This window comes from Ursus americanus, chromosome 22 (genome assembly GCF_024610735.1).
Source record: "Ursus americanus isolate L20-20 chromosome 22, mUrsAme1.1.p, whole genome shotgun sequence".
NCBI lineage: Eukaryota > Metazoa > Chordata > Mammalia > Carnivora > Ursidae > Ursus > Ursus americanus.
Genome location: NC_142148.1, coordinates 50,230,329 through 50,253,448, shown reverse-complemented (window position 1 = coordinate 50,253,448; position 23,120 = coordinate 50,230,329). Strand labels below are relative to the sequence as shown.

General features: G+C 56.0%; 1 protein-coding gene and 2 long non-coding RNA genes across 5 annotated transcripts; 1 reads left to right on the top strand and 2 right to left on the bottom strand.

The window, feature by feature from the left end:
- The first annotated feature begins 2,858 nt into the window (after window positions 1-2,858).
- LOC148108123 (uncharacterized) lies at window positions 2,859-17,807 on the top strand. Its single transcript, XR_015721045.1, has 3 exons — window positions 2,859-3,087; window positions 16,276-16,420; window positions 16,929-17,807. It is a non-coding gene; the product is annotated as an uncharacterized LOC148108123 (long non-coding RNA).
- On the bottom strand, window positions 3,354-15,360 carry LOC148108124 (DENN domain-containing protein 3-like). The gene is made up of 6 exons (XM_087853831.1): window positions 15,311-15,360; window positions 14,285-14,399; window positions 11,939-12,081; window positions 8,852-8,963; window positions 4,887-5,006; window positions 3,354-4,531 (listed from the first exon to the last, which is right to left on the bottom strand). Exons 5-6 carry the CDS (start codon window positions 4,995-4,997, stop codon window positions 4,040-4,042), a joined length of 603 nt encoding a protein of 200 aa, XP_087709957.1. The 5' UTR covers window positions 4,998-5,006; window positions 8,852-8,963; window positions 11,939-12,081; window positions 14,285-14,399; window positions 15,311-15,360; the 3' UTR covers window positions 3,354-4,039.
- A 1,918-nt stretch (window positions 17,808-19,725) lies between the features above and the next one.
- On the bottom strand, window positions 19,726-22,908 carry LOC148108122 (uncharacterized). 3 transcript variants are annotated; one of them, XR_015721044.1, is made up of 3 exons: window positions 22,890-22,908; window positions 20,910-21,045; window positions 19,726-20,014 (listed from the first exon to the last, which is right to left on the bottom strand). It is a non-coding gene; the product is annotated as an uncharacterized LOC148108122 (long non-coding RNA). The 3 variants fall into 3 exon arrangements; XR_015721043.1 differs by lacking the exon at window positions 22,890-22,908 and adding an exon at window positions 22,407-22,682; XR_015721042.1 differs by lacking the exon at window positions 22,890-22,908 and having other exon boundaries at window positions 20,910-22,388.
- Between the last annotated feature and the right edge of the window lie 212 nt (window positions 22,909-23,120).

The following is a 23,120-nucleotide window of genomic DNA, read 5'->3' as shown; positions in this document are numbered from 1 at the left end:
GCATGCTTTGCAGTGGGACAGACTGCAGCTTTGAGCTCCAGCCCTGCCACCTGTTCCATCGCTTGCATTTTTCCTTTGTCACGGTTTTCACAACAATAGAATGAAGATGATGTTAACATGCCCGTGCTGCAGGGCTGCTATGAGGTTTGGAGACTGTGGACACAGCATCTGACCCACAGAGCTGAGGAAAATCAGCTTTTATTAACACTGCACTCTGGGCGGTCCTTTGAATGATCGCCCCTCCATGATCAAGATGAACAGTAACCTGTACAGGAATGCTATTGCTAACCCATGATACTTATGGAGGGTATATTGTGCCAAGCACTCTGCCGAGTGTTTGACAGGAACAGTTCATTTTCTCCCCACAACAACCTAAGGTTATGGAGCTTCTCTGTAACCTCTATTAACAGATGAGCAAGGACGTTATGCCACCTGCTCAGTGTCTGACCCTGGGGAACAGTTGAACTGGAGCCTGGGTCTGCTTCACTGTCCATGGACTCCTGAACCTGAGCTCTTGGGCACCACAAAGTATGCTCAGGGGATGAGGAGGGTCTCTGCTGCACAACCTGCTGCTCATCTCCTCCGTCTACCTTTTGTCCTCTTTGTATCTGTTTGCATCACTTTTTGTCTTGCCCTTTCCTGATTTTCTGCTTTTATTAGGCAGAGGAATAATCAAAGCCGGCCTCCAGAACATCAGTTTTGAATGCATCATGATAAGGTTGAGGTCATCAAATGTACCAGTTATCCATGGCTGTGTCACCACGCTAACATCTAGGGGCTTAAAACCACAAGTATTTGATTTGCTCGTGATTCTCTGGTTGGCTGGTTGGGGCTGAGTGCATCTCCACAGTTGTGCTGGTCTGCCTGGGTCTCTGGTGGCCGCAGCTGGCTGACTACTTGGCTAGGGCTGGGTGGTCAAGCACAGCCTCACCCACGTGTCTGGCAGGTGGCAGCTTGTCAGCCAAGGAGGATCTGCGCTCTTCTACGCGGCCTCCTCACCAGACCTGCTTGGACTTGTTTAGAATCAGGTGACAAGAAAGCCAGACCATCTCCTGCAGCTTCGGCTCAAAAGTCACACCACATCCCCTGTGACACATTTTTCTGGTCAAAGCAAGTTACAAGAGCCATCCGCATTCAAGGGGTGAATGACTGGATTCAATCTCCTGTGGGGGGCAGCGTCAACAAGTTGGTGGCCATTTTTAGTCTACCAAAGCGCCCCCACCGCCCTGCAAAGATCCCCTCACTATAATCCCCTTTGTCCCTCCACTCCCTTCCCTGACTCCCACTCCCTTCTTACACTTTAAATAACAGTTTCTTACTTCCCATCACCCAAAGCTGTACTCAGTTACTCCACAATATCTCATTATGTGCCAGGGACCCAGAAGTGAACAAAGTCCCTGCTTGAATGAATCTAACGTTCTGGGAGAGGGACACACAACCAAGAAATAAACAAGCACACAGTGTAGGGCTGTGGAGGACAACAGCTGCTTTGCAGAACAAGAGCAGAGTCAGGGGGTGGGGGGTGGGGGTTCCTATTATACACAGAGTGGTCAGTTGGCATCTGATGAGGTGACACATAAGCCTCAAAGACATGAGGGAGTGACACGCTCCAGAGGGAGGAGAGTTCCAGGTGGAGCAAACTCTGGGGACCAAGACCCTGGGGCTCACATTCAGAGACACGCTTCCTTGCAAACTTGGATGGAGTTAAAAAAATTCTACAAATAACCGTAACACATTTCATTAAAGAACAACAAAAACATATATAGTAAAACTCTTGCTACGCAAAATTGTTTTATTTTATCTGCTTCTGTTACAACTAGAGTCAAATGATAGCTTCTGAGGACAGAACGGTGGGTTACCTTTTTGGGCTTCAGGAGTTCACCTTTGAAAAGGAGTGTGGCCCTAACCTGCCTCCTGGCTTGTGGTGAGGATCAAAGTGACACCATAAAGATGAAAGTTGCCCTGCCTCTGGTTTCATTTCCTACCGCAAGGTTGTCATTTTTTTTTTTTTTAAAGAACACAAATCAGATATTACTTCCTGCTTGAAACCCTCCCCAGGCTGCCTGCGGCCTAAAGAACAAAGGCCAGGCTCCTAAGGATGCCTGAAGAAGCCCCTGGACGAGTGCATTTTTGCCCCTTCCACTCGGCGTCCTGGGTCTGCTCAGCTGCCCTAGGCCTGGTGACTCCCAGATCCCCGGGGTCCTCCTCTTCTGTCTCCAGCCCTGAGACCAGCACGCAGGCCCCACATCTGTCTACCTCCAGCCGCCTCCCACAGCCTCTTTCAGGCCGTCTTCCAGGGTTCAATCTAAGTACAGCCCAGCATGAGCTGTGATGCCACGGAACACACCCCTGAGCCTCACTCTCGTGTGTGCAGAGGGGCCCGGGACACCTAACTCCTCGGGGTGGGCAGGAAGCCTGGCGAAGACACGCGCGAGGACTCGGGCCAGGCCCCGGCCCACTGCGGGGCTCGACTGCGCGGGTTCCGGCCCTGGGGCTGGGCTGCAGGGCGGCGGGCTAGGGAGGCCCTGCAAAGGGGCCGCGTCCGGGCTGTGGGGGGCAGGGCAGCGGGTGGGAGGGCTTCCCCGAGGTCGGTCCAGCCCCGCCGGCGCAGAGTGCCGCCAGTGGGACCCCAGGGACCTCAGCTCGGCGGGCCGCCCCTCCCGGCCTCCGCCGAGGCTTCCCCAGACCCGGCCACCACATGCGCGCTCAGTCCCTTGCCGTCCTGAATTCCCGGCGCGACTGTCCGGCGCGGTCTCGGGAGCGGAGCCCCGTGGCGTGCAGGGCATGCGCGGGCCGCGGGGCGCATGCCCGGTCCTCCCAGCGGGGGGGCAAAGATCGGTGCGGGGACTCGGCCCGGCGCGCGCCTTGGCGGTGAAGCCCGGCTCAGCCGGTCGCAGCGCACGCGCGGCCCGCGCCGACGGACGCAGCACGGCCCCGAGGGTGCAAGCCCGCTGCCACCGCTGCCGCCGCCGGGCCGGGACGGCTGTGCGCCTGCGGCGTGAGGCGTGGGAGGGAGGGCCGCCCGTCGGTTCGCGGCGCCGCCTCGCAGTGGTCTGCCCTCGCCTCCCGGCGCCCCGCGCGGTCCGAGTGAGTGCGGGGCTGGGGAGGGGGCCGGGACGCGGGCGGGCGGGCCGGCTCCTGGAGCTGGGGGTTGGCAGGGCCGAGCGGGGCCAACGAGCCGGTCCGCGCGGCGGATGTGGCGGAGACGGGCCCCTCCCGCGCGGGGCTCGGGAGGCCGAGGATGTGGGGAGGCCGGAGAAGTGGGGAGGACGAGGGAGGGGCCCGGGGAGGACGGCGCTGTGGGGAGGACCGGGGCGCGGGCCGGTCGGGAGATGTGGGGCGGACTGGCGGTCTCTGGGAGGACGGGGATGTGGGGAGGCCGGCGGGGGGACACGAGAGGCCAGGGAAGGGGGACGAGGGGGCGGGTTCTGGGAGAACGGGGATGGGTGGAGGACGGACTTGTGGGGAGGTCAGGGGACGAGGGGAGGCTGAGGGCTCGGGTAAACGGGGAGGTTTGGGGGACATGAGAAGGCCTGGGGGGCTTCGTGAAAGATGGGGAGGTTGGTGGAATCGGGGGTCTCGGAGAGACGGAGGGGCTGGAGGCCGGAGCGTACAGGGAGGTTGGGAGCTTGGGGAGGCCAGCTGGCTTTCTTGGGAGCCAGCGGATTGCCTCAAAAACAAAAGCGGGGAGAGAGGAAGGAGGAGGAGGAGGGAAATCCATAGACGGGGCGTCTTCCAGTAGGATGGTCCACAGCATTACTGAACAACAGAAGCTTAACCAGAGAAACACAAGATCTGGACCGGGACACTGGCTGCTGGGGTCTGCCAAGCCCTTCCCCTGTGCTGGCGGGTGCGGGGTGGTCCCCACACAGAGCCCGGCCCAGGAGGACATGCCCACTTTAGAGCCAAGGAGGCTGAGGCTCAGTAAGGGCTGGCACCTCACTCAAGGCCACAAAACTAGAAAGCAGCCACGGCCAGGCCGGTTAGCAGGCTCCATCAGTGCCGACACCCACACTCTCCTCGCTGGAGCCCCGGGAATTTAAGGGGACTGGCACGTGACACGGGGTCCCGGCGCCCAGAACCCCCCAGCCTCGAAAACACCCGGAGGACTGCAGGAGGATGGTGCAGACCCGCGACAGCACCCCGCGTGCGTGGAGCCCAGAGCACGAGCCCCAGGGACAGGAGTGCCCACCCTCTCCCTGTGGCCAGGGCACGTGGCCCTCCCTGCAGGGCCCTTTGGAAGCCCCTCTCCGCCAGTCCCCGCAGGGGTCACAAGGATCTGACATTCTACAGCAAATGGCCAAGGCCTAACCTTGCTGACTTCTTCAAAGTAGTCGAGGTGGCAGCCCATGAGGAAGGACGTCGGTGCCATGATGAAGTCTAGCATCTGGCGCGACAAGATGGGCACGAACGTGTGCTGCCACTGCAGGGGGTGCAGGTAGGCCAGGAAGCACTCGGTGACCAGCGGTAGCAGCGCCCAGCTGGAGGAGAAGAACACCATCCGCTGCTCCATGAGGAGGCACGTTAGGATCTGGGGGAGATCAACGACACCGTGTACACACCTCTGACCACGCGCCATGCACTGAACATGTGTGTGAATGCGCCACCAAAACCACGTGGAGCCTAGGTCTCACCCGGTTTCCCTGCTGTTTGCCAAAACGAAAGCCCCTTTAACCCCCAAAAGCACTGCTTGTAAATGGTGTGCACAGTCCTGAATGTCTGCTTGAAGCCAAAAAGCAACTATTCCCAGTGTGTTGTGGAACATTCGGAACATTCTGGAATGTTCTGGAAGACACGTGCCCTGGAATCACCCTCCAGACGATGACAGCTTAGATGCCCCACCAAGCCAACCAGCACGGATGCCCCAGGTCCGGAGGGACGCTTACCTGCCGCACTTTCTCGGGCCTGAAGCACAGCAAGGGCAGGTGAAGGTCCAAGTCGATGACCGGGCTCTCAGGGTCCACGCGGGAGGGAAACACGATCTGTAGTGGCTTCATGTTAAATATCTGTGACGACCAAGTTCCGTAATTAGTTCAGAGAGCCGCTCCCAGCAGAGGCCGAAATGCACTGAGACTCTCCGTTCTGGCACCGAGGGTGTCTGACCTAGGATACGTGTTTGAAGACTCACACTATCCCCGTATATGTCACAGAACCAAACAGTCCAGAGACACACAGAATTGCTGAGCAAGGCTCAGACGTGAATCAAGTACTGAATGTCTTTTTCGGCCAAACTTCCCTAAACTCTTTACTTCATTAGCAGACTGCCCATCGGCAAAGATAAACTGACACCTGGACATCTGTCCTGATTAGCACAGGTTCTAAGTCAAACATGATCGGGTTACTCTGAGAACACTTACTGCATATTACAAATTCTCTTAGTATTTTCAACGTAATTGTCAAAGCTCTTTAAAGACATGCACTTTAAGAAATCGCTGAGAAAGACTTTATTTTTCTCAATGATGGTATCTCAAAATTACACTTTGATTCAAATTCAGTATCTGCAGAATGCCCCTTCTGTGTAAAAGGACGCGGTAGACGGAGGGGGACGGTAGGGGCCCCTCCACCGAGAAGCCTTCCAGCTCATTGGCAAGTTCGTTCCTGACTGTGGGTGTCAGCCTTTTGGGGGGCACCCAGGAGCGTCCCTGGAGCCCTGGGGACCAGCAGAACGGAGTGACCCAAGTGTGAGGAGCACCGGGCCACAAGCACAGAGAAGATTCGAATCTGAGCACAGAGAAGCTCCCGCCAGGAAAAGTGTGGAAGGAGGACACACGGAGAGATGCGGAGCACTGGCTGGAGAACAAATGTTCGCGTTCCACACGTGCTCACACCTGCATCACCACGGCTCTGCGTGAACGCTCGTGCAAAGAACCTGAGGGCAGGAGAAGCCTTCTTTCTGCAAGGGCCCCCCGACGGCACCGTCTTGTCACCCACTGGCCCACAGAAGCAAGACACATCAGAATCAAGGCGGACGCGCTGTGTGGACAGTAACATCCTTTTTATTTAAAACAAAACACGGTAGAGCAGAGTTACATGCTCCCAGCGGTGATGAACTATGAATCATTGTAAAGTTTATATGAAAAATTCCCCTCAATATTTCAAAAAATAAACGTATTGACCAGCTTCCCAACTACAGGTAGAAACTAATACAAACACCAGTCATTCTACCAGGGACGCTGTTGGGCCCCCGGGATGCCAGCGACCTCACGTGCGTGAGACCCACACCCTCTGAGCTGGGCTCTGCTGTCCACCCCACCTCTCAGGTGAAGAGACTGAGGAGGGAGAGAGATTTCGGGGAAACACTTTCCAAAGTTCAGCTTTGACTGTAGCCCCACGCAGACAATAGGATCCACGCACAAAGCAACACAGGAAGTGAGTCCGGTAGAGTGAGACGGAAAAGGCGCATTTCACGTGCACACCCAGCGACTTGGCCGTGCTCTGAAAGCACGTAAAATCAGACCCGCTGGTGGGCAGAGAAGCGGCAGAGCGGGCCCAGGGACGCGGGTGTCTGCTGCTCTCGGGCCGGTGGTCCAGGCGCCGTCCGCGAAAGGGCACCGAGCCAGGCCTGGTGGAGGCTGGGCGCCACCGCCCCTGACGCAGACAGGAGATGCCCCACCCGGCGCCCACACGCTTGATTCACGGGAACCACAGCTCCTGACCACTAGCTACACAGCCTCTCCATCAATGTTTGCTTGTAGTGGGTTCTGGAATTCCATGCTGAATCGGCTCCGGGGTTAGAGAAGAACCTTGGCCTTGCGTTTTTCCAAAACAAGGAACAGCCACAGTGGTTCAACACTCCCAAAGATGGGTCAGGGCCACGTATCAATGAGGACCCCAGAGCTGGTGAGGCCGCACGAGGGGGATCACAGCGGCTAGTCTGAGCCAGACTCGGCTCATTTGGACAAATGCGCAAGAACCAAGACGCAGGCCCTGCTCTGTGAACAGGACAGGCTAACGCCGAAACACGACCCATCCGTTCATTCATTCACTCGACAGCTGTGGGAGCAGCAGGCATGGTAACAGCGTCGCAAACACAGCTCTGAACGGGGCCTTTTCCTCATGCAGCTTGGAGGCCGATGGAGAAGATGGACATTGAACAAAACACACACGTGTGCGGGCCCTAACTGCAGACCATGCTGGGCTCTGCAGGAAGGGAGCAGGGCACAGAGAGACGGGTGGGAGGTCACACAGAGGCCATCCCGAAGAACCTGACTTCCAGGAACAGCATATGCAAGGGCCTGGGGGCAGCACCTGCGAGGGACTGAAGGAAATCCAGTGTGGCTGGACAACAGTCAGCAAGGGAGTGAGGACATGAGACAGAGCAGGACACTGATACAGGGGCTAGGGATGCAGGACTGCGGCAGCTACGCAGCGAGAAGCCATTGTGGGCTTTTACGCACAAGAGGAGAGTCCAATGGATAGATGTTAACAGTCCCTGCAGCCACTATGCAAAGGATGAACTGAATGAAGGGTCAAGAATGGACGTGGCCAGACCAATGGCTCCCCAAGTCACGCAGGTGGGACCCAGTGGCCCTGCGTGGGGTGGTGGCCGTGGCCAACTAGAGGCAAACGCCGGGAGCTGGCCGGTCAGGGATGAGCCATGGATGGAATGCAGGGGTGAAGAGAAGAGGCATCAAGAATGACCCCCAGGAAACTTTCTCACGGGGGTGGTAAAAGTCGGAGAACCAAATGTGAGCTCATCCAAGACTCCGAGGTACAGAAGATGGGTATGGGTGCGGTTCGTGCATTACTCATGCTCAAAGGCGGAACATAGTACATACGGTTAACCCTCAAACTGCCCTGAACTCGGCTTTGTTCACTGCTTAGCCGGTCCTCAGGGAACACTTGTTGAGTGATTAGAGCAAGAACAGAAACTTTGATGACTTCACTGAACCATAAAAAAATACCAATTATCCACATAATAAAGATGAGAGCCTTGCACAAAACAAGAACCCAATAAACGTCCCTACAAAGGTTTCTGGGAGCGGAACCAAGGTCCTGGGGCAACTTGCTCTGTCTCTGGGCCTGGAATGCATCTGGCAGGGTTCCCTCCCCCATCCCACACACTGTAGTGTGATATTAAAAATATACATTTTAAGTTCATGATCACATGTCTCCTGCGAAATAAAATTAATTTTTCAACTGTGAATAATAATCAATACGTAGAGAACCGAGATCTCTATGTCTAAGCTTCCAGAAAGGACTGAGTGAAGCAGAGTCGACATCTATGACTTTCTTCCAGACACTAATCTGGCAGGTGCTTGTTTGAGAACGAGGAAATGCCCGGTGGTTGCGTCAGTCTGGAAGATGCCAGGCCAGACAGGTGTCATCACAGCTCAGCCGTCTTGGCCCATTACTCGGCAAAGGGGGAACGTGGGCTGCCTTTCTGCAACTGTCCTTAGCCCGAAACCCTCAAGTGGTGAAAGAGCCAACAACATCTCAGGACGAGCGTGCCAGGGAACCCAGACCCACGGAAACGCTTGGCCACTTATTCAACAACACGGTGGCACTGGGAAAAACCAAAAAATAGGAAGCCAGGTACTTTTCATTAAACACCCCGGACAGGAGAAAACATGAATCAGTTTAATACAATACCCAATATTCCAGACAAATAAACCAAATGAGCCGGTGTATTAAGCACTAAGGGGGCCCATCACCAGCTCCACACCACGTATCACGGGCCGCCCGGCAAACGCATCTCTAGAAACAGCGTAATTAGATGATTCTGTAAGGAACCTGAGAAGCGTAATTTAAACACCCTGGAACGTAAGAAACAGTTTAAAACATTAAAACCATCGTCGACATAGGACTTTTACTATTCATAAAGAAAAGACAAAATTCCAGATTTAATGACCAAATGAAGCGGTCCAGGCGGCGGGCTAGGTGTCAAAGACAGTTTTGCAGCAAAATCTTTTATGTGATTGTCAACTTCAAAATCTTTACAGAGCTTCAGATGAGTCAATAAACTAAAATAAAAAAAAATCAAATCACAAAATAAGTATGAGTATCCAATTGTCATCTTAGCATTTCTTTTTTTATAATAATTTTTTATTATGTTAGTCACCATACAGTATATCCTTAGTTTTTGATGTAAAGTTCCATGATTCATTACTTGCGTGTAACACCCAGTGCTCCATGCAATACGTGCCCTCCTTACTACCCGTCACAATGGAATATTACTCAGCCATCAGAAAGAACGATTACACAACATTGCAGTGACATGAAGGGGACTGGAGGACATCTTAGCATTTCTAATCAGCGCTGACCTGTCTGCCAGTGCCGGCAGCCCCAGGGCCTTCCAGGCTGGGGGCGGGGGAGGTGGCGGGAGGACACTGACGACAACCCTAGGCCTCAGACAGCAAGGTGAGGCTGCCCAGGGTCAGGACCTGCCTGCAGGGGGCACAGGAGAGGTGGGGCGTGGGGGGATGGGGGCTGGTCATGTTCTGTTTCTTGCTGTGGGTGCTGGTTACACAGCTGGAATTCATGCAATTTTCTGTCTGGGTCATACTTCAGCAGCGAGTAAACATCTCAAAGGAAAGTGCTTGGCCACGTTTGTTTCCCAAATGCATTCTGACTTTTGAAGTACGGTTGGCCCTTGAACAATGTGAGGGGTTAAAGGTGCTCTCCCCCACGCAGTTGAAAACCTGCATAGAACTTCTCAACCCCCCAAAAAACTTAATTGCTGATAGCCCGCTGCTGACCTAAAGCCTTACCGACGGCACGAACGATCGATTAACAGGTATTCTGCATGTAATATGCATTATATCCTGTATTCTTAGAATAAAGTAAGCTAGAAAAGAGGAAATGTTTTTAAGAAAATCCTGAGGAAGAGAAAATACATATACAGGACTGTACTGTATTTGTTGAAAAAAATCCAGGTGTACGTGGACGCGCACAGTTCAAACCGCGTTGTTCAAGGCACAGCGGCAAGTGACTGAAACGCATGACGGACCAGCAGGTGCCTGGGGGCAGGCGGCTGGGAAGCGACCACAGGGTGTAAGGGAACTTTGGGGCGTGGTGAAAATGTTCTCTGTCTTAATGGCAGTGGTGGTGACATGGTGTCTACATTAGGCAAAATTCAGCCAACTGCCCTGGAAACCCCACCTCTGTGCCCTGGGGCGGTCCCCGGCCTCACTCGCCACAGCAGGGCCACAGCAGGGCCCACGCGTGTCCCGCAAGCCAAGCGCTTACGCTGTTACTTTAAGTAACAAATCATAAGTCCGCCTGGGGTCAGTCAGGGCGCCTAGGTGGCGCAGTCGGTTAAGCATCTGACTCTTGATTGGAGCTCAGGTCACGATCTTAGGGTCATGAGATCAAGCCCGTGTCAGGCTCTGCACTCAGCATGGATCCTGCTTGGGATTCTCTCTCTCTCTCCCTCTGTCCCTCCTCCCTGCTCTCTCTCTCTCTCTAAAAATAATAAATGAATAAATCTTTAAAAATAATAATAGCTCTTCCTGAAGTTAGTGTCAGGAAATGGAGATAATTCAATATTCTTCCATATTTTAATTATTGTCAAAGAATAGTATCGAGTTAAAAAAAAAAAACCCAGACTCTCCATAATCTAATTCCCCAAATACAACTAAGCATTCTCTCCCAATTTCTGTCCACACAGAGGCCTAGTTTACACGCCACCATTATAGCAGAAAAACAGATTTTAAAAATCTATAAATCTGTATTTATAAACTGCCTTTTGCATTTCTGTCATCTGTTTTTCTGTTTTCTAGTTCGGGTCATTTAGCAACGACCATCAGGAGACAGAAAACTCGAGGAGCAGGGAAACTGAACACGTTTTTCGAGTTAAATGTTCCTTTGCATTAACGTCTAGCAGGATGGTATTTGTTGCCAGTCACACGTGAATGATCACGCGTACAAAGGCCGAGAAAGTGAAGCAGGTGCTGTCCTCCCTGCAGGCCCGAACCCGTTCCGTTCGAGAAAGGGTGGCAACACCACCCCCAATTCACAGAAGAGGAAACGAGATGGGTGCACAAGCCACCTACCCTCAGGTGCTGAAGATTACCAGTTAATTAACGAAAAGGGACCCTGTCCTAATTTATCATCCTATCACTGCCCACGCCCGGGCAGACATGCCCTACTGAGCACGCAGTCCCGGAGGGAGACCCGGCGAGCGCTCTGTTCTGTGTCGGGGGCAATAAAACATGGGCTAGATCCAAACTATGGGCAAACACCAGCCACATTTTGAAAACTAAAACATTAAGGCGCTGGAACTTGAGCTCCGAAGGTGGTGAGTTTGGTCAGGAAGGATTCCTGCTCATCCCTCTGACCACAGTGTGAGAACCAAAATGATGGTCTTTCCAGAAGTCTGCAACTTGCCAGGGGTGGAGGGTGGGTATTACAGCATTAAGGCAAACCTCCTTAATGGCTGCCTCTGTCGTTAACCAAACCACTGAGAATTCCAAGACTAGAACTTTGTGAGAACGAAAACCAGGCGGCCAGGGCGTGTGTGGCCGGGGGATGGACCGTGTCCACACGCCACAATCATCCCCCGACGACAGGCGGCAAGTGCGCCCGACGCGATTCTCTCTAGAGTTTTCAAAACTTCTCTACGTCCTCAGGCTTTCTACTCAATATCATCAGCATTAAGGCACTTCAAGATTCCACCCCAAGAAAAGATAATTCGTTAACTGTCATGAACTTAACAGGACTGACAGCAGCGGCAGCCTGATTTTCTCAGATAACAGGAGAAGAGCTATTTCTGATGGACGTCTTTTTTAAAAAACCAAACAACATAAAATCCTCCATACTAATTTTACTTCCCACAGTTTGGTTTCATCTTCCCTTGTCTGGCAGACCTTCCCCACAGGCTACCGCCTCGGGAAGCCTCTGGGCCTTCACGGGAGCTCCCGTCACCAAACCAGAGCCCGCCCACCACCGCCAGCGCCAGGCGTGGCCTCGCAGACACGCGGGCACCGCACGGGCTCACCAGGACAGGCAGTCCTTGAGGGCGTTGTAGTAGGGGAGCTTGGAGACCACGCACACCGAGAACGGTCCGAAGCAGCCAGCCACGCCCGCGGTCGGCCAGGATGGCTCCCAGTGCGCCTTGCCATTGTAGAAACACGACTCGTCCTGGAGAGAAAGCAACAGGCCCGTGTCACCCTCCGATCCAGCTGGTCCCAGCTTCTATCCTCAGCAGTGTGGGCCTCTGCAGACAGAAGCGAGAGGGCAGGGGCCCAGACAGCATCCTGCTCCCCCGCCACCTGGCTGGCGCCCCCTCCGGTGTCACCGCAAGTCCCAGTCAGCGTGGATGCCCCCCCTGTGTCACTGGGAGTCCCAGTCCTCACAGATGCCCCCCTCCCCCAGTGTGTGATGTGCTGAGGTGGCAGAGACAATGACACGTCCCGACCCCAGATGGGAACACAGTGAGAACACAGGAAGACACAGAAGGGGCCATGGGCTCTGTTTACACAGGAAAAAAGCTCCAGCACTGGGCCATATGTGTGTGTGTCGGTGGGGGAGAAGGGGGGTTCTCAGCTGGAGAAAAGTACCGGCACCGAGATTCCAGAAGGCACAGACCACTGCAGAGCTTACGAGTGGCGCATCACTGAGGGCCACAGTCTGGCCCCCGTGGAGGGTTGTTTGGGGTTTTTCAGTAGGGACGGCGGACCATGATAACAGCTCCACCTGGGGATGGTGTGAACGCGAGGGTCTTGCAAGACAGGGGGAGAGCCCGGAAAGCAGTGGGCACGCCATTCGTCTACCCACCAACATTGAACCAAGGCCCTCAAGTCAGTGTGCTGGGCCCCCAGGCAAGTCCCCTCACCTCCCTGTGCGACTGCCTGCTCCCTCAGCGGTAAAACGGGGATGATGCTGAGAGTTCCCAGCCCCGTTCGCTGTGGATTAAATGAACGACCGTGCAGGAGGGTCGTCGGCACCGGGCTGAGCACACGGGCAGCTGGCATATGAGGACCACAGTGCCGTCTGCACTCCGGGCAGGGCTGCGCGTGCAGTCCACGGAAAGACAGGAGCGCAGGACAGGGCGTGGCTGGTCACTGGGCACGAGGGGAGGTGGGGAGGCCAGCATGTAGGGCCCAGAGTCACCCCGAAACCACGCAGGCACTGAGAGGATGGGCGAGGGGTCACGCACACCCCAGCAGCCAGGTGTAGTGGGGGAGTCACAGGCAAAGCAGAGGCTGTGACCTTTTTAAAATGTATTTAAGGATAAGAGAAATAACATGTACTTCTCATAGCGATCACTTCACAGACAGGCTCCCAAGCACCTTCCTGAATAATCCAGCCTCCCATCCTGTCTCTGCCGGAAGCGCTGGCCAGGGAGGGGCAGGAACTCGGCCCCCGGCTCGTCTCCCACCCCTACCTAACCCAGGCAAGCAGGCAGGCCGCCAACGCCGCAGGCCCAGCAGCCCGCACACACGGCCATGAGGGGTGGCCTCCCCGCGCTGCCCACTGCCCACCCTAGTCCAGGGGTCCAGGGGACACCTAGTCCAGACACGGAGGTTGCGCACTCAGACATCAGCAGAATGCTGGACTCCCACAGGTTTCCGAGGCACATCCACAGGCGTGAAGGGACAGAGCCCATCGAGTTGAGCCTTATGCCGTGACACTTAGGGATAATTCTCCCAGCACACCTGGCCCAGCCTCTGACGGCAGAGTGGGGAGGAACAACCGGGCAGCCACCGCCCCCTCGGTGTGGGATTCCTGGACTTCCCCGGGGTAAAGCACTGCTGCTTCTGGAAACCCTCTGGACACAGGCCGTGGGTCACCCTGCCTCTTCAGGTGCACGGCGGCCCCTGCGACCTCCAGGGGCCGGCTGGCTCGCACTCGTGGCCCTGCCGGGCGGGGGAGGGCCAAGTCATGCTCTGGAGGCCCAAAGCCGTCACCCCGCATACAAGAACACAAATGTCCCTCCACGGACATGTGGGAAACAAGCTGTGGCTCACATACACTGGGCGGTAGGACTCGGCCGTAAGACAGAGGCGCTGCTGCCCCAACGTGGATGAACTCTGACCCCATTCACTGAGTGCACGAAGCCAGACACAGAAGCCACATGCAGCCTGAGTCCACTGACACCAGGTGTCCGAAGCAGGCAAACCCATGTGGGCAGAACGGGGGCCGGGGGCCGGGGGCGGGACTTCCGGGGTGATGAATGTCTTTTGCAACCAGACGTGGCAGGGGCTGCCCGCCAGCGGGAGTGTACTTAGTGCCACTGACCCACACACGCTAAAATGATTACAATCGTGGTGATTGCGGGAAGTGTGTTTCAGCAAAAATAAACACCAGCAGATTTCAGAGGGAATTCACGGCAGTCACGTACGTGCAGGGGTCGGGAGTACTGGGCAACCACGGCATACTTCTGTTCCCACAGACATCGGTCAGCACCAGGAAGTGGACACAGTCCTCCTTCGGTTCGGAGGCCACGTACACGCCCCCTGCGGGTAGAGAAAGAAGAGGAAATCTCGGCACGGCCCCGTGGCATCCACCTCCGAGGCTGGGCTCTCCGTGAGCCCACTTTGCGGCCTACAGAACCTGTCCTCGCCCTGCCAGCTGTGGCACTTGGGGGGTCGGGCCGCCAGCCAGCCGTGGCCCCCTCCGTCCCTCCGTGGGTGCCCATTTCTCAGCCACCCTCTGTGCTCTGCAGAATTTAGCGAAGGAACATAAGAACAACCGCAGACAAACCCTCTGGGGTGTGCCTGGGGGAGGCGACCATTTCTGAGCATGGCAGGTGCAGGGGTTGTCCCAGCTGTCCCCGGGTTGTAATCCCTGAGACCGGGAGACAGCAGCCATTCCCGATGGAACATCCCAGACAGGGAATGACGGACGGGAAGTCCCTAGTCTGAGTCTTCTACACCAGCCACTCAGCGTTTCTCAAAGACCAGTGGAAAACATGAGGGCCACCCACTGCCGGGAACAGGCCAGGTGGGGAAAGCATGTGAGCCCGGGCTACAGGCCCCAGGGTCCCCAGAAAACAGGGGTCAGGGAGCCCGGCGGAAGTGTACTCTGGGGGGAGATGCTGCAGGCTAACTGGACTCATCCTGACCCACCGGCCGGACCTCTGGAAGACGGGCCTGTCAATCAGAAGTGAAAATCCTTGGAAAGCACCTCTACCAACCGTGCTGGCGATCCCGACAGCCCTTCGTCTGGGATTCGCTCTCCAAAACATGGGGGCTGCACTATTGGGCTACACGTCCTTCAGCTCCCAAACCCCCAAGATTAAGAGAACTGAGACCTGCAGTTTGGCCTCGGGGCTGCCAGGGGTAACCAGTCCCCCGTCTGTCACCCTTTCTTGACTTGGTTTCTAGAAAGCACCGTGGGGGAGTTGGGAAAGCAGGGCGGGGGATACCTGGGAAGCAGAGCTGAGGCAGGCCAAGCAGGTCCACACCGTTGGGGACACTAATGTCTTCAGGAGGGAGGCCCTTCCAGGGCTCCGTTTTGGGCTTGTCCCTCTTCTTTCTGAAGGAGCGCCTTCTGGTCTTGCTCAGAGTCGCGGAGGGGGCGCCAGCCATCTGACTGTCATCCTTACTGACGAAAGGAGGCACAAAAACCGACAGGACCTCCAGATCGAGAGAAGAGGGGCTGCTGGCCCCCTGCTTCAGGGACACCTAAAGGGAGTAATACGAGTAAGCCAACAGCGCTCACCCTTGCTCCGCTGTGCACCTTCTGTCCAAGCACCCACTGTCGCTCTGTTCCCCTTCGACCCGCCAGAGTGCCGGTTCCTCACCCACGTGTGTGTGTGGCCTCACCCACCAGTGGCCCAGGACAGGAAGGACCGTACAGAAGCTGCTTTTAGGGACCCATCAGGCCATGCGTTCAGGCAAGTCACCCACAGCACAGGGTCTGGCTCTCCGGCTGCCCCTGGGCACACAGCCCGGCAGTTGCCAGCCCAGGACTGACAGGCCGACCTCAGTTCACATCCAGCTCTGCTTGGACTGCAGCAGCGAACGCCGCATCCCTGAGCTTCCCTCTCAAGGGGGCAAGGTCGCAGGTCAAAGGCTCAACCCCAGCCCCCGCACCAGAGGCCCCAGTGCCCTCCCAGGTTGAGGGGGGCCGCGTACTGTCCAGCCCAGTACAGATGGGGTGCCGGCGTCATGCCCCATGCCAGTGGTCCTGTTGCCACTGACCTGGGGACACGGACCGAGGGGTGAGAAGAAGGACTGCCGGCCTCAGAGAGAAGAGACACACCCTTCCTCCAGCAACCAAACGGTCACCCCAGGTCTACACAACAGGGTCATTCAGCCTGAACACTTTCGAACTTTAACTTGGTACCCGATTTTTACAAAACCTTTTGTCTTTTCTGTCTTCCCCCAGATAATATGAAGAGCACGGGCTCTGCCTCCGACCTCCGTTCTGTCTAGCTACGATGCCTGAGACGGGCCACTCCGCAGAGGCAGTTGCCAGGCTGCTCCCCGAGCTCCCAGAAGAGGTCAACAGGCCGTGACAGAGAAACGGGCAGGTCAGCTCCAAGCTAGTGGAGAAACAGAAGTCAGGGGCAGGATTTGCTGGGTGGCAAGCATGTGGGAAGGTGGGAGGACGCCGGGGTGGGGTGGGCTGCGCGGAATCAAGGATCTCTGAGGGACTCAGAGAGGGCATCAGGAAGGACATCGTTGTCACCAGGAGAAATGGAATTGTCACCGGCAGGGAAGGGACAGCCAGCATCACCGTTTCAGTAAGAATCGTGGAGCCAAAGGGGAACTCTTACCCTTGAGAGGATTCATACAAGGAACTCCCATCAGTAAATACACTCTCTAAACTCAAAAAGCTTATTTTTATTCTGTATAATTTAAATTCAGGCAATAATTTCTTTATATTTGGAAAAAAGTTTAGTACCAGTGGGAACAAAGACCAAACATGGGAAATCCATAGTACTGGATAATTTTTACATCTTTGTGTATCAGGCATGAAAGGAAACCACGTCTTGAGTTCTATAAAACCTTTCTAAAACTTTCTTTATCACCATCCAGCAGTTCGGACCTACTTAACTATGAAAGTATGCACGTCCGCTCCTTCCTCACGTCAAACATCACATCGGTGAGCACAGTGTGGAGCCGGCCCCTTGCCTGCAAACCCCCCTCTGCTCTTCCCCTCTGCCCTGACACTCCTGGGTAGGGCCCCGGCAGACCCCTCCTTCCAGGCTGTGACCCCCCCAGGGCTGACTCCTTGCCCCTCCTCAAGTGCCCCGCCTGGCTGGCAGTCTCCACACTCACATGGTGTCCTCACCTAGGGACGGCGCCCAGAGTCCCACTGCCAGCTCAGACCTCTTGCCAGTCCCAGACCGCACCCAGCTGCCTCCAGACATACCTGGCGGGTCCCTTAAACTCACAGCTTCAAAAATTAAGCTCCTGCTGATTTCCCTAAAACCCAAGCTTCCGCCCATATGCTTGCCTGTGATAAAGACAGTGACCCTCGGGTCTTCGGAGCCACCAACCGCAGAAAGGTCTCTGAAAGCAGCCCCAGTGCCAGCCCAGCTGAGCACCTGCAGACCAAGCAGCCACCAACCCTGGGACTTAGAGCAGCTACAGACTCCACAAACTAATCCTTCAAGGGTTCTGCCATGAGAATGGCATTGCCTCCTCCCGCCCGGCCCAGGGCGCCCGACCCGCACTGTCCACTCTCACAAAGGGGGGGCACCTGGGTGGCTCAGTCGGTGAAGTGTCTGCCTTCGGCTCAGGTCATGATCTCAGGGTCCTGGGATGGAGCCCCAGGTCCGGCTCCCTGCTCAGCGGGGAGCCTGCTTCTCCCTCTCCCTCTGTGCCTCTCCCCTCCCCGCTGTGTTCACTCTCTCTCAAATAAATAAATAAATAAATAAATAAATAAATAAATAAATAAATAAATAAAAATCTTAAAAAGCAGAACACATGTGACCTCATCACCTGCCCCAACGGGCGGTGGCTCCTGCCACTGGCACCAGCTTTTTACCCCTGCAGACCCTTCGATGGGTCCAAACCAGCCTCACACACCATCTCTGTCCCTCCACCAGAATGAAAATGGAATCTGTTTCCATACATTACCGTTATTACCACGTATTCCATGTATGTGGCACATGTGTGCTACATCACAGGGCAGGACGACGACCTGCATCGTACGCCTGAGCAGCAGGCCAGCCTGCTTCCAAAGCCAGGGTGCCCCCAAAGCCGTGCCCCGCTGAACCTCTCGGTCTCCAGAAACAAGCGCCCATGGTCCAACGCTGTGCTTTTTCCCTGCTCTCCACTCCGCCGGACTCGTGCTCACCCCCTCCCCGCTCCTCCTCTTCACCAGGGATGCCCCCTCCACCCCCACTGGAGGGAGACTTTCCTCACCTGCAGCCAGGACAAGGCGCCTCTTCTAGACCATCAAGCCCCTGGCTCCTCACCTTCTTCCACCACCTCCACCTCCCCTCCTCACCTCCTACAGGACCTCCTTCCATCACCTTCACCTCCCGTCCTCACCTCCTACAGCACCTCCTTCCATCACCTCCACCTCCCCTCCTCACCTCCTACAGCACCTCCTTCCATCACCTCCACCTCCCCTCCTCACCACCTACAGCACCTCCTTCCACCTCTCCTGCACCTCCTCCCTCCTCACCTCCTACAGGACCTCGTTCCACCACCTCCACCTCCCCTCCTCACCTCCTTCAGCACCTCCTTCCACCTCCCCTGCACCTCCTCCCTCCTCACCTCCTACAGCACCTCCTTCCATCACCTCCACCTCCCCTCCTCACCTCCTACAGCACCTCCTTCCACCTCCCCTGCACCTCCTCCCTCCTCACCTCCTAGAGCACCTCCTTCCGCCTCCCCCTGCCCTGGCTCAGCACCTAGAGCACTGATGCCCTCCACGTTGTACTCTATCACCTTCAGAGCTGTTGGTGGGCTGGGCCGGGGACTGTGTGGTCTCTCTGTGTCCCCACATTCAGCCAGCCGACGGCTCTCAGCGGAGGTTGCTCATCCATTCACATCCTCGCGCTCCGCGACCTCTTAGAGCGCAGCAGTCCGGATGCTGAAGGGAATGCGGTCACCATGCTAACGGCAGGAGACTACCTCTCGCCCCGCCATTTATCTAGTCCCTTAAAGTAAGATGGCCTAAATTCAGCCAACTTGGCATTTGGCCATACATCTCACATCTGTTTTTCCACTGAACGTATGTCCTTGCGTCTTTTCTGGTTGGATAAGCAATACAGTCTCATGTTAAAAGCTAACGACAATACAGGAAGAATAAAATACATAAGAACAGAAAGGAAAGGCCTTCCCCCTAATTCCACGAAAGGGTGGGTAATACTATGCACAGCGGAGATTACAGCCTTCCCGTTTCTTATGTGCGTATATATCAATATGATTTGTCCCCCTACATACAATCATCTCCTTTTACTGGTTCCACTAGCTTTTTTCTCCACTTCAGCATATGGGGTGGCTGATTCCCTGTCACAGCTGTATGGTGCCACACGGGGACGACGCAGTAACAGCCCTACCGAGGGACAGCTGGCATGCTCTCTTCTTCGTCACACGCACAACCTGAGCAAAGGCAGCGGTGAACAGTGTCTGCCATACATATGTGCACGTGTCCGACTGGGTCATCAGAGTAAGTTCCTGAATGCACAGTCCTGGATCCCAGAGCATTGCAACGGCCCCTCCCCTACGGGCGAGACAAGGTCTGTTCTCACAGCCTGGGGACAGTCACTCCTGCTCTTCTCTCGCCCACACTGATTTACTAACCCCTCCCCGGGAACAACCATTTCAGTCCAAAAAACCAGAGCTAATTAAAAAAAATGAGACACACACACCCTAATTGATAGCATCACAGATTTATTTCTTATTCCTTTTTTTTTTAATTTTATTTATTCATTTGAAAGAGAGAGAGACAGCCCGTGAGAGAGGGAACACAGGCAGGGGGACTGGGAGAGGAAGAAGCAGGCTCCCAGCGGAGAAGCCTGATGTGGGGCTCGATCCCAGAACGCCGGGATCACGCCCTGAGCCGAAGGCACACGTTTAATGACTGAGCCACCCAGGCACCCCCACAGATTTATTTCTGTTAGATTATAGAACGGCACTGATCTTCACACAGGATGGGCCATAATCTGTGAAATAAAGCAGAAAACAGATTTGTTTAGCACTCTAGAACTTGCTGTCCACCACCGTTAATAGCCACGTGGCTATTGAAATTGAAATTAAAATTCAATGAAGTGTAAAATCCAGTTCCTCAGTGGCACTAGCCATGCCTCAAGCACCTGGTAGCCATGTGTGGCTAGTGGCCGACACACGGATGGCACAGATGAGGAACACTGGCGTCATCACTCAGAAAGTTCTGGTGGACAGCGCTGCTCTAGAAACCGAAAGCTGGGACGCTCTCCACCAAGAACCACTACAATGTTGCCTTCACACCAAGAATTACGCCAGTGAGCTACTCGAGGCTCGGAGCTCTCGGCCCACTCGGAGGGTTAGTGGTGGATCCTTCCACACCCCACGCCTCGTCTCCACGGCAACCACGGAGTAGAGAGAGATGTAACCAAGCCAGAACCTCCCATGGGGTGGACGTATTCTCCAAGTCTTTGTCACTACCCTCACAAAACACCACCCATCTAAGAAATGAAATGGAAAGTTAGGACTCCTTACTACCCTACCAGGAAGTGGAATGTTTCTCATACCTCCAGGCTTGTTTTCATCTGTCACCGAGCAGGAATGCGTCAACGACAGAGAAATGGTGATTTTCAGAGTTATAAAAAAAGCCTCAGACGTTAGAAATAGAACTGCTATAACAGCAGAGTGGCCAAGTGAAGTCACATGTTTAGGTAACTGTAACGTCAACATCGGCCTTAAAGGAGGCTCAGCCCAGGAAGTTGGATCCGTCCCGAAAGGCTGCCTTTTTCCTACTCCAAATATTTGCGCTCCACCTCTTGCTGAACCCCTAACAGAATCAGCGTGTAGGATAAAAAGGGTAATAGCTAAAATGCAGAGTAGCAAACTGCCACTTGCCTGGGAAAGCCGTGGCCTGTTTGGGGCAGGAAAGCACCACCGTGCCATTCACCCTGCTCTCGAGACACGTCTCACCCTGGGGCAACCAACATGCATGCCGAAATCACCCAAGAAGCAACTGAAACCAGGTCATTTCCTATCAGAAGAAAAAGGAGGCAATGCCATTGGCAAATTAGAGGCAGGGAGATAACTCAGTCAATGAGGGTCAGAGGAGACAGAGGTCAAAAGGGGATGCAGACATCACCGGGATTTGGGGAGTAAGAAAGGAGGAGGGAAATGCAGAAACCATCGAAGTTGGCTCTGTATTAAGGGAGACAGGTCGCCTGGGTGGCTCAGTCAGTTAAGCATCTGCCTTCTGCTCAGGTCATGATCCCGGGGTCCTGGGTCCCTGCTCAGCGGGGAGTCTGCTTCTCCTTCTCCCTCTGCCCCTAGCCCCTCTCCTGCTCTATCTCTCTCTCCCTCACTCAAATGAATAAAATCTTAAAAAAAAAAAAAAAGCTAAGGAGACTCCCAAGACATTAAGAGACATTTATCCAGTTAATTTGAGCAACATCTAGCTTCTCCTGATGACCTCGACCCTTTCCGCTGCACCCCTAAATACTCGGGTGCCTTCCTGTGCCTCTCACTGCTGTTGTCCAGAATGAGATGAGGACTTGCCCAGGTAACTGGGCGGTAGAGCCGGAATCTCGGAGTACTCTGGGCATCACCACAAACCAGAGAAAAATGCCACAGATAGGGTCATATGGACATCCTGGACCAAGAGAAAAAGAGGGCCACAAACCAATTCAAAAGAAAGCCTGGGTTACACAACCAAGAAAAAGCAGGGGCACAGTAAAGAAACACAGAGAATGAGAGTGTCCAAAACTGCTGCTTTCCGGGAAAAGGGTTTGTCACTCTGGCTGCTAGCACACAGAGAAAGAGAAAAGGCCCCGCGGCGGGGGGGGGGGGGGGGGGGGAGTAGGCAGCCTTTTCTGCAAGCGAGAAAAACAGGAAGGTTTCATCGCAAAATGACTAAATGCAGAACATTTGAAAGTGCCCCTTACATCTAAAACCCCAAACCTCACGATGCTGTGCCTGGCACAGCACCCACCACCGAGGAGACAGTAAGTCCGGGATAACGAATGAAATCCTTTCTTCCGCCACGTAACCCCAGGCGCCCCGGCGCACCCCCGCCTCCCCCCATCAGCCGCCTTCACCCTGCCCACGTGTGCTTCCCGAAGACCGAGCGGCCGAAGGCGGAGCACCCGGAGGGGCGTCCTCCGAGCCCGCGCTCCTCTCCGGCGAGGGCTCCCCAGTCCGCAGACCCCCGCGACTCCTCCGCGGCCAGGACAGCCAAGGTCCCCGCACCGGGCGGGCTGCGGTGGAGGGGGGGGTCTGGCCGGAGCCCCGAGCACCGCCCCCACCCCGCAGACGCCCGGGATGCCGGGGCCAGACCAGCGCTCCGATCGTAGCCGCCGCCCGGCCGCGCCCCGCCTCCGTTTCCCCACCGGCCCCTACCTGCTCGGGGCCGCGGGGGCTGTCCCGGGAGGGCCCCAGCAGCGCGCACGACTCCAGCAGCCCTGAGGGCAGCGTCAGGTGCTGCGGTGCGGCCTCCGCCATGGCTGCTTGGCGGCTGCGCCCCGCTGGGCGCACCCCACTCGGGCGCCTGGGGCCGCCGACCCCGACCCCAGCCTGGCGCCCCGCGCAGCGCCGCCTGCACAGCACCCAGGCGGCCCACAGCCAGCCGCCGGGTTCGCGCAATGAGCAGTCTGTGGAGCGGTACCTCCCCCGGGGAGGGGCCTCCTGGGGGCGGGGCCTCCATGGTGACGTGGCCGGCTGCGGCGCGCGGGGTCCGGTGGGGGCGGGGCCTCTGTGGGGGCGGGGCCGGCGGAGCCCTAACTGGGCCTGGCGGGGCGGGGCCTCCCCGCGGCGGCGCCCCCAGAGGGGCGGGGTCTGGCAGGCGCGGCCGCGGGGCCCCGCGCCAGGTCGTCATTTCCTTACCGGCTCGCGGATCCTGGCGCGTGCGCCGTGTCTGTGCGCGCGCATTCCCTCCCATTGGCCCCGCCTCACCGGCAGCCCCCTTCCCGGGGAACGGAGGAAAGTGGGCGGAGTCCCCAGGTGGCAGGCGAGGGCGCCCAGCCCCCGGGGCGGAGGGCATGAAAGTCACCTGCTCTGGCGAGCCCTGGGTCGGCTCTACAGGGCGAGGAGAGACCTAGGCCGGGCGTGATCCCG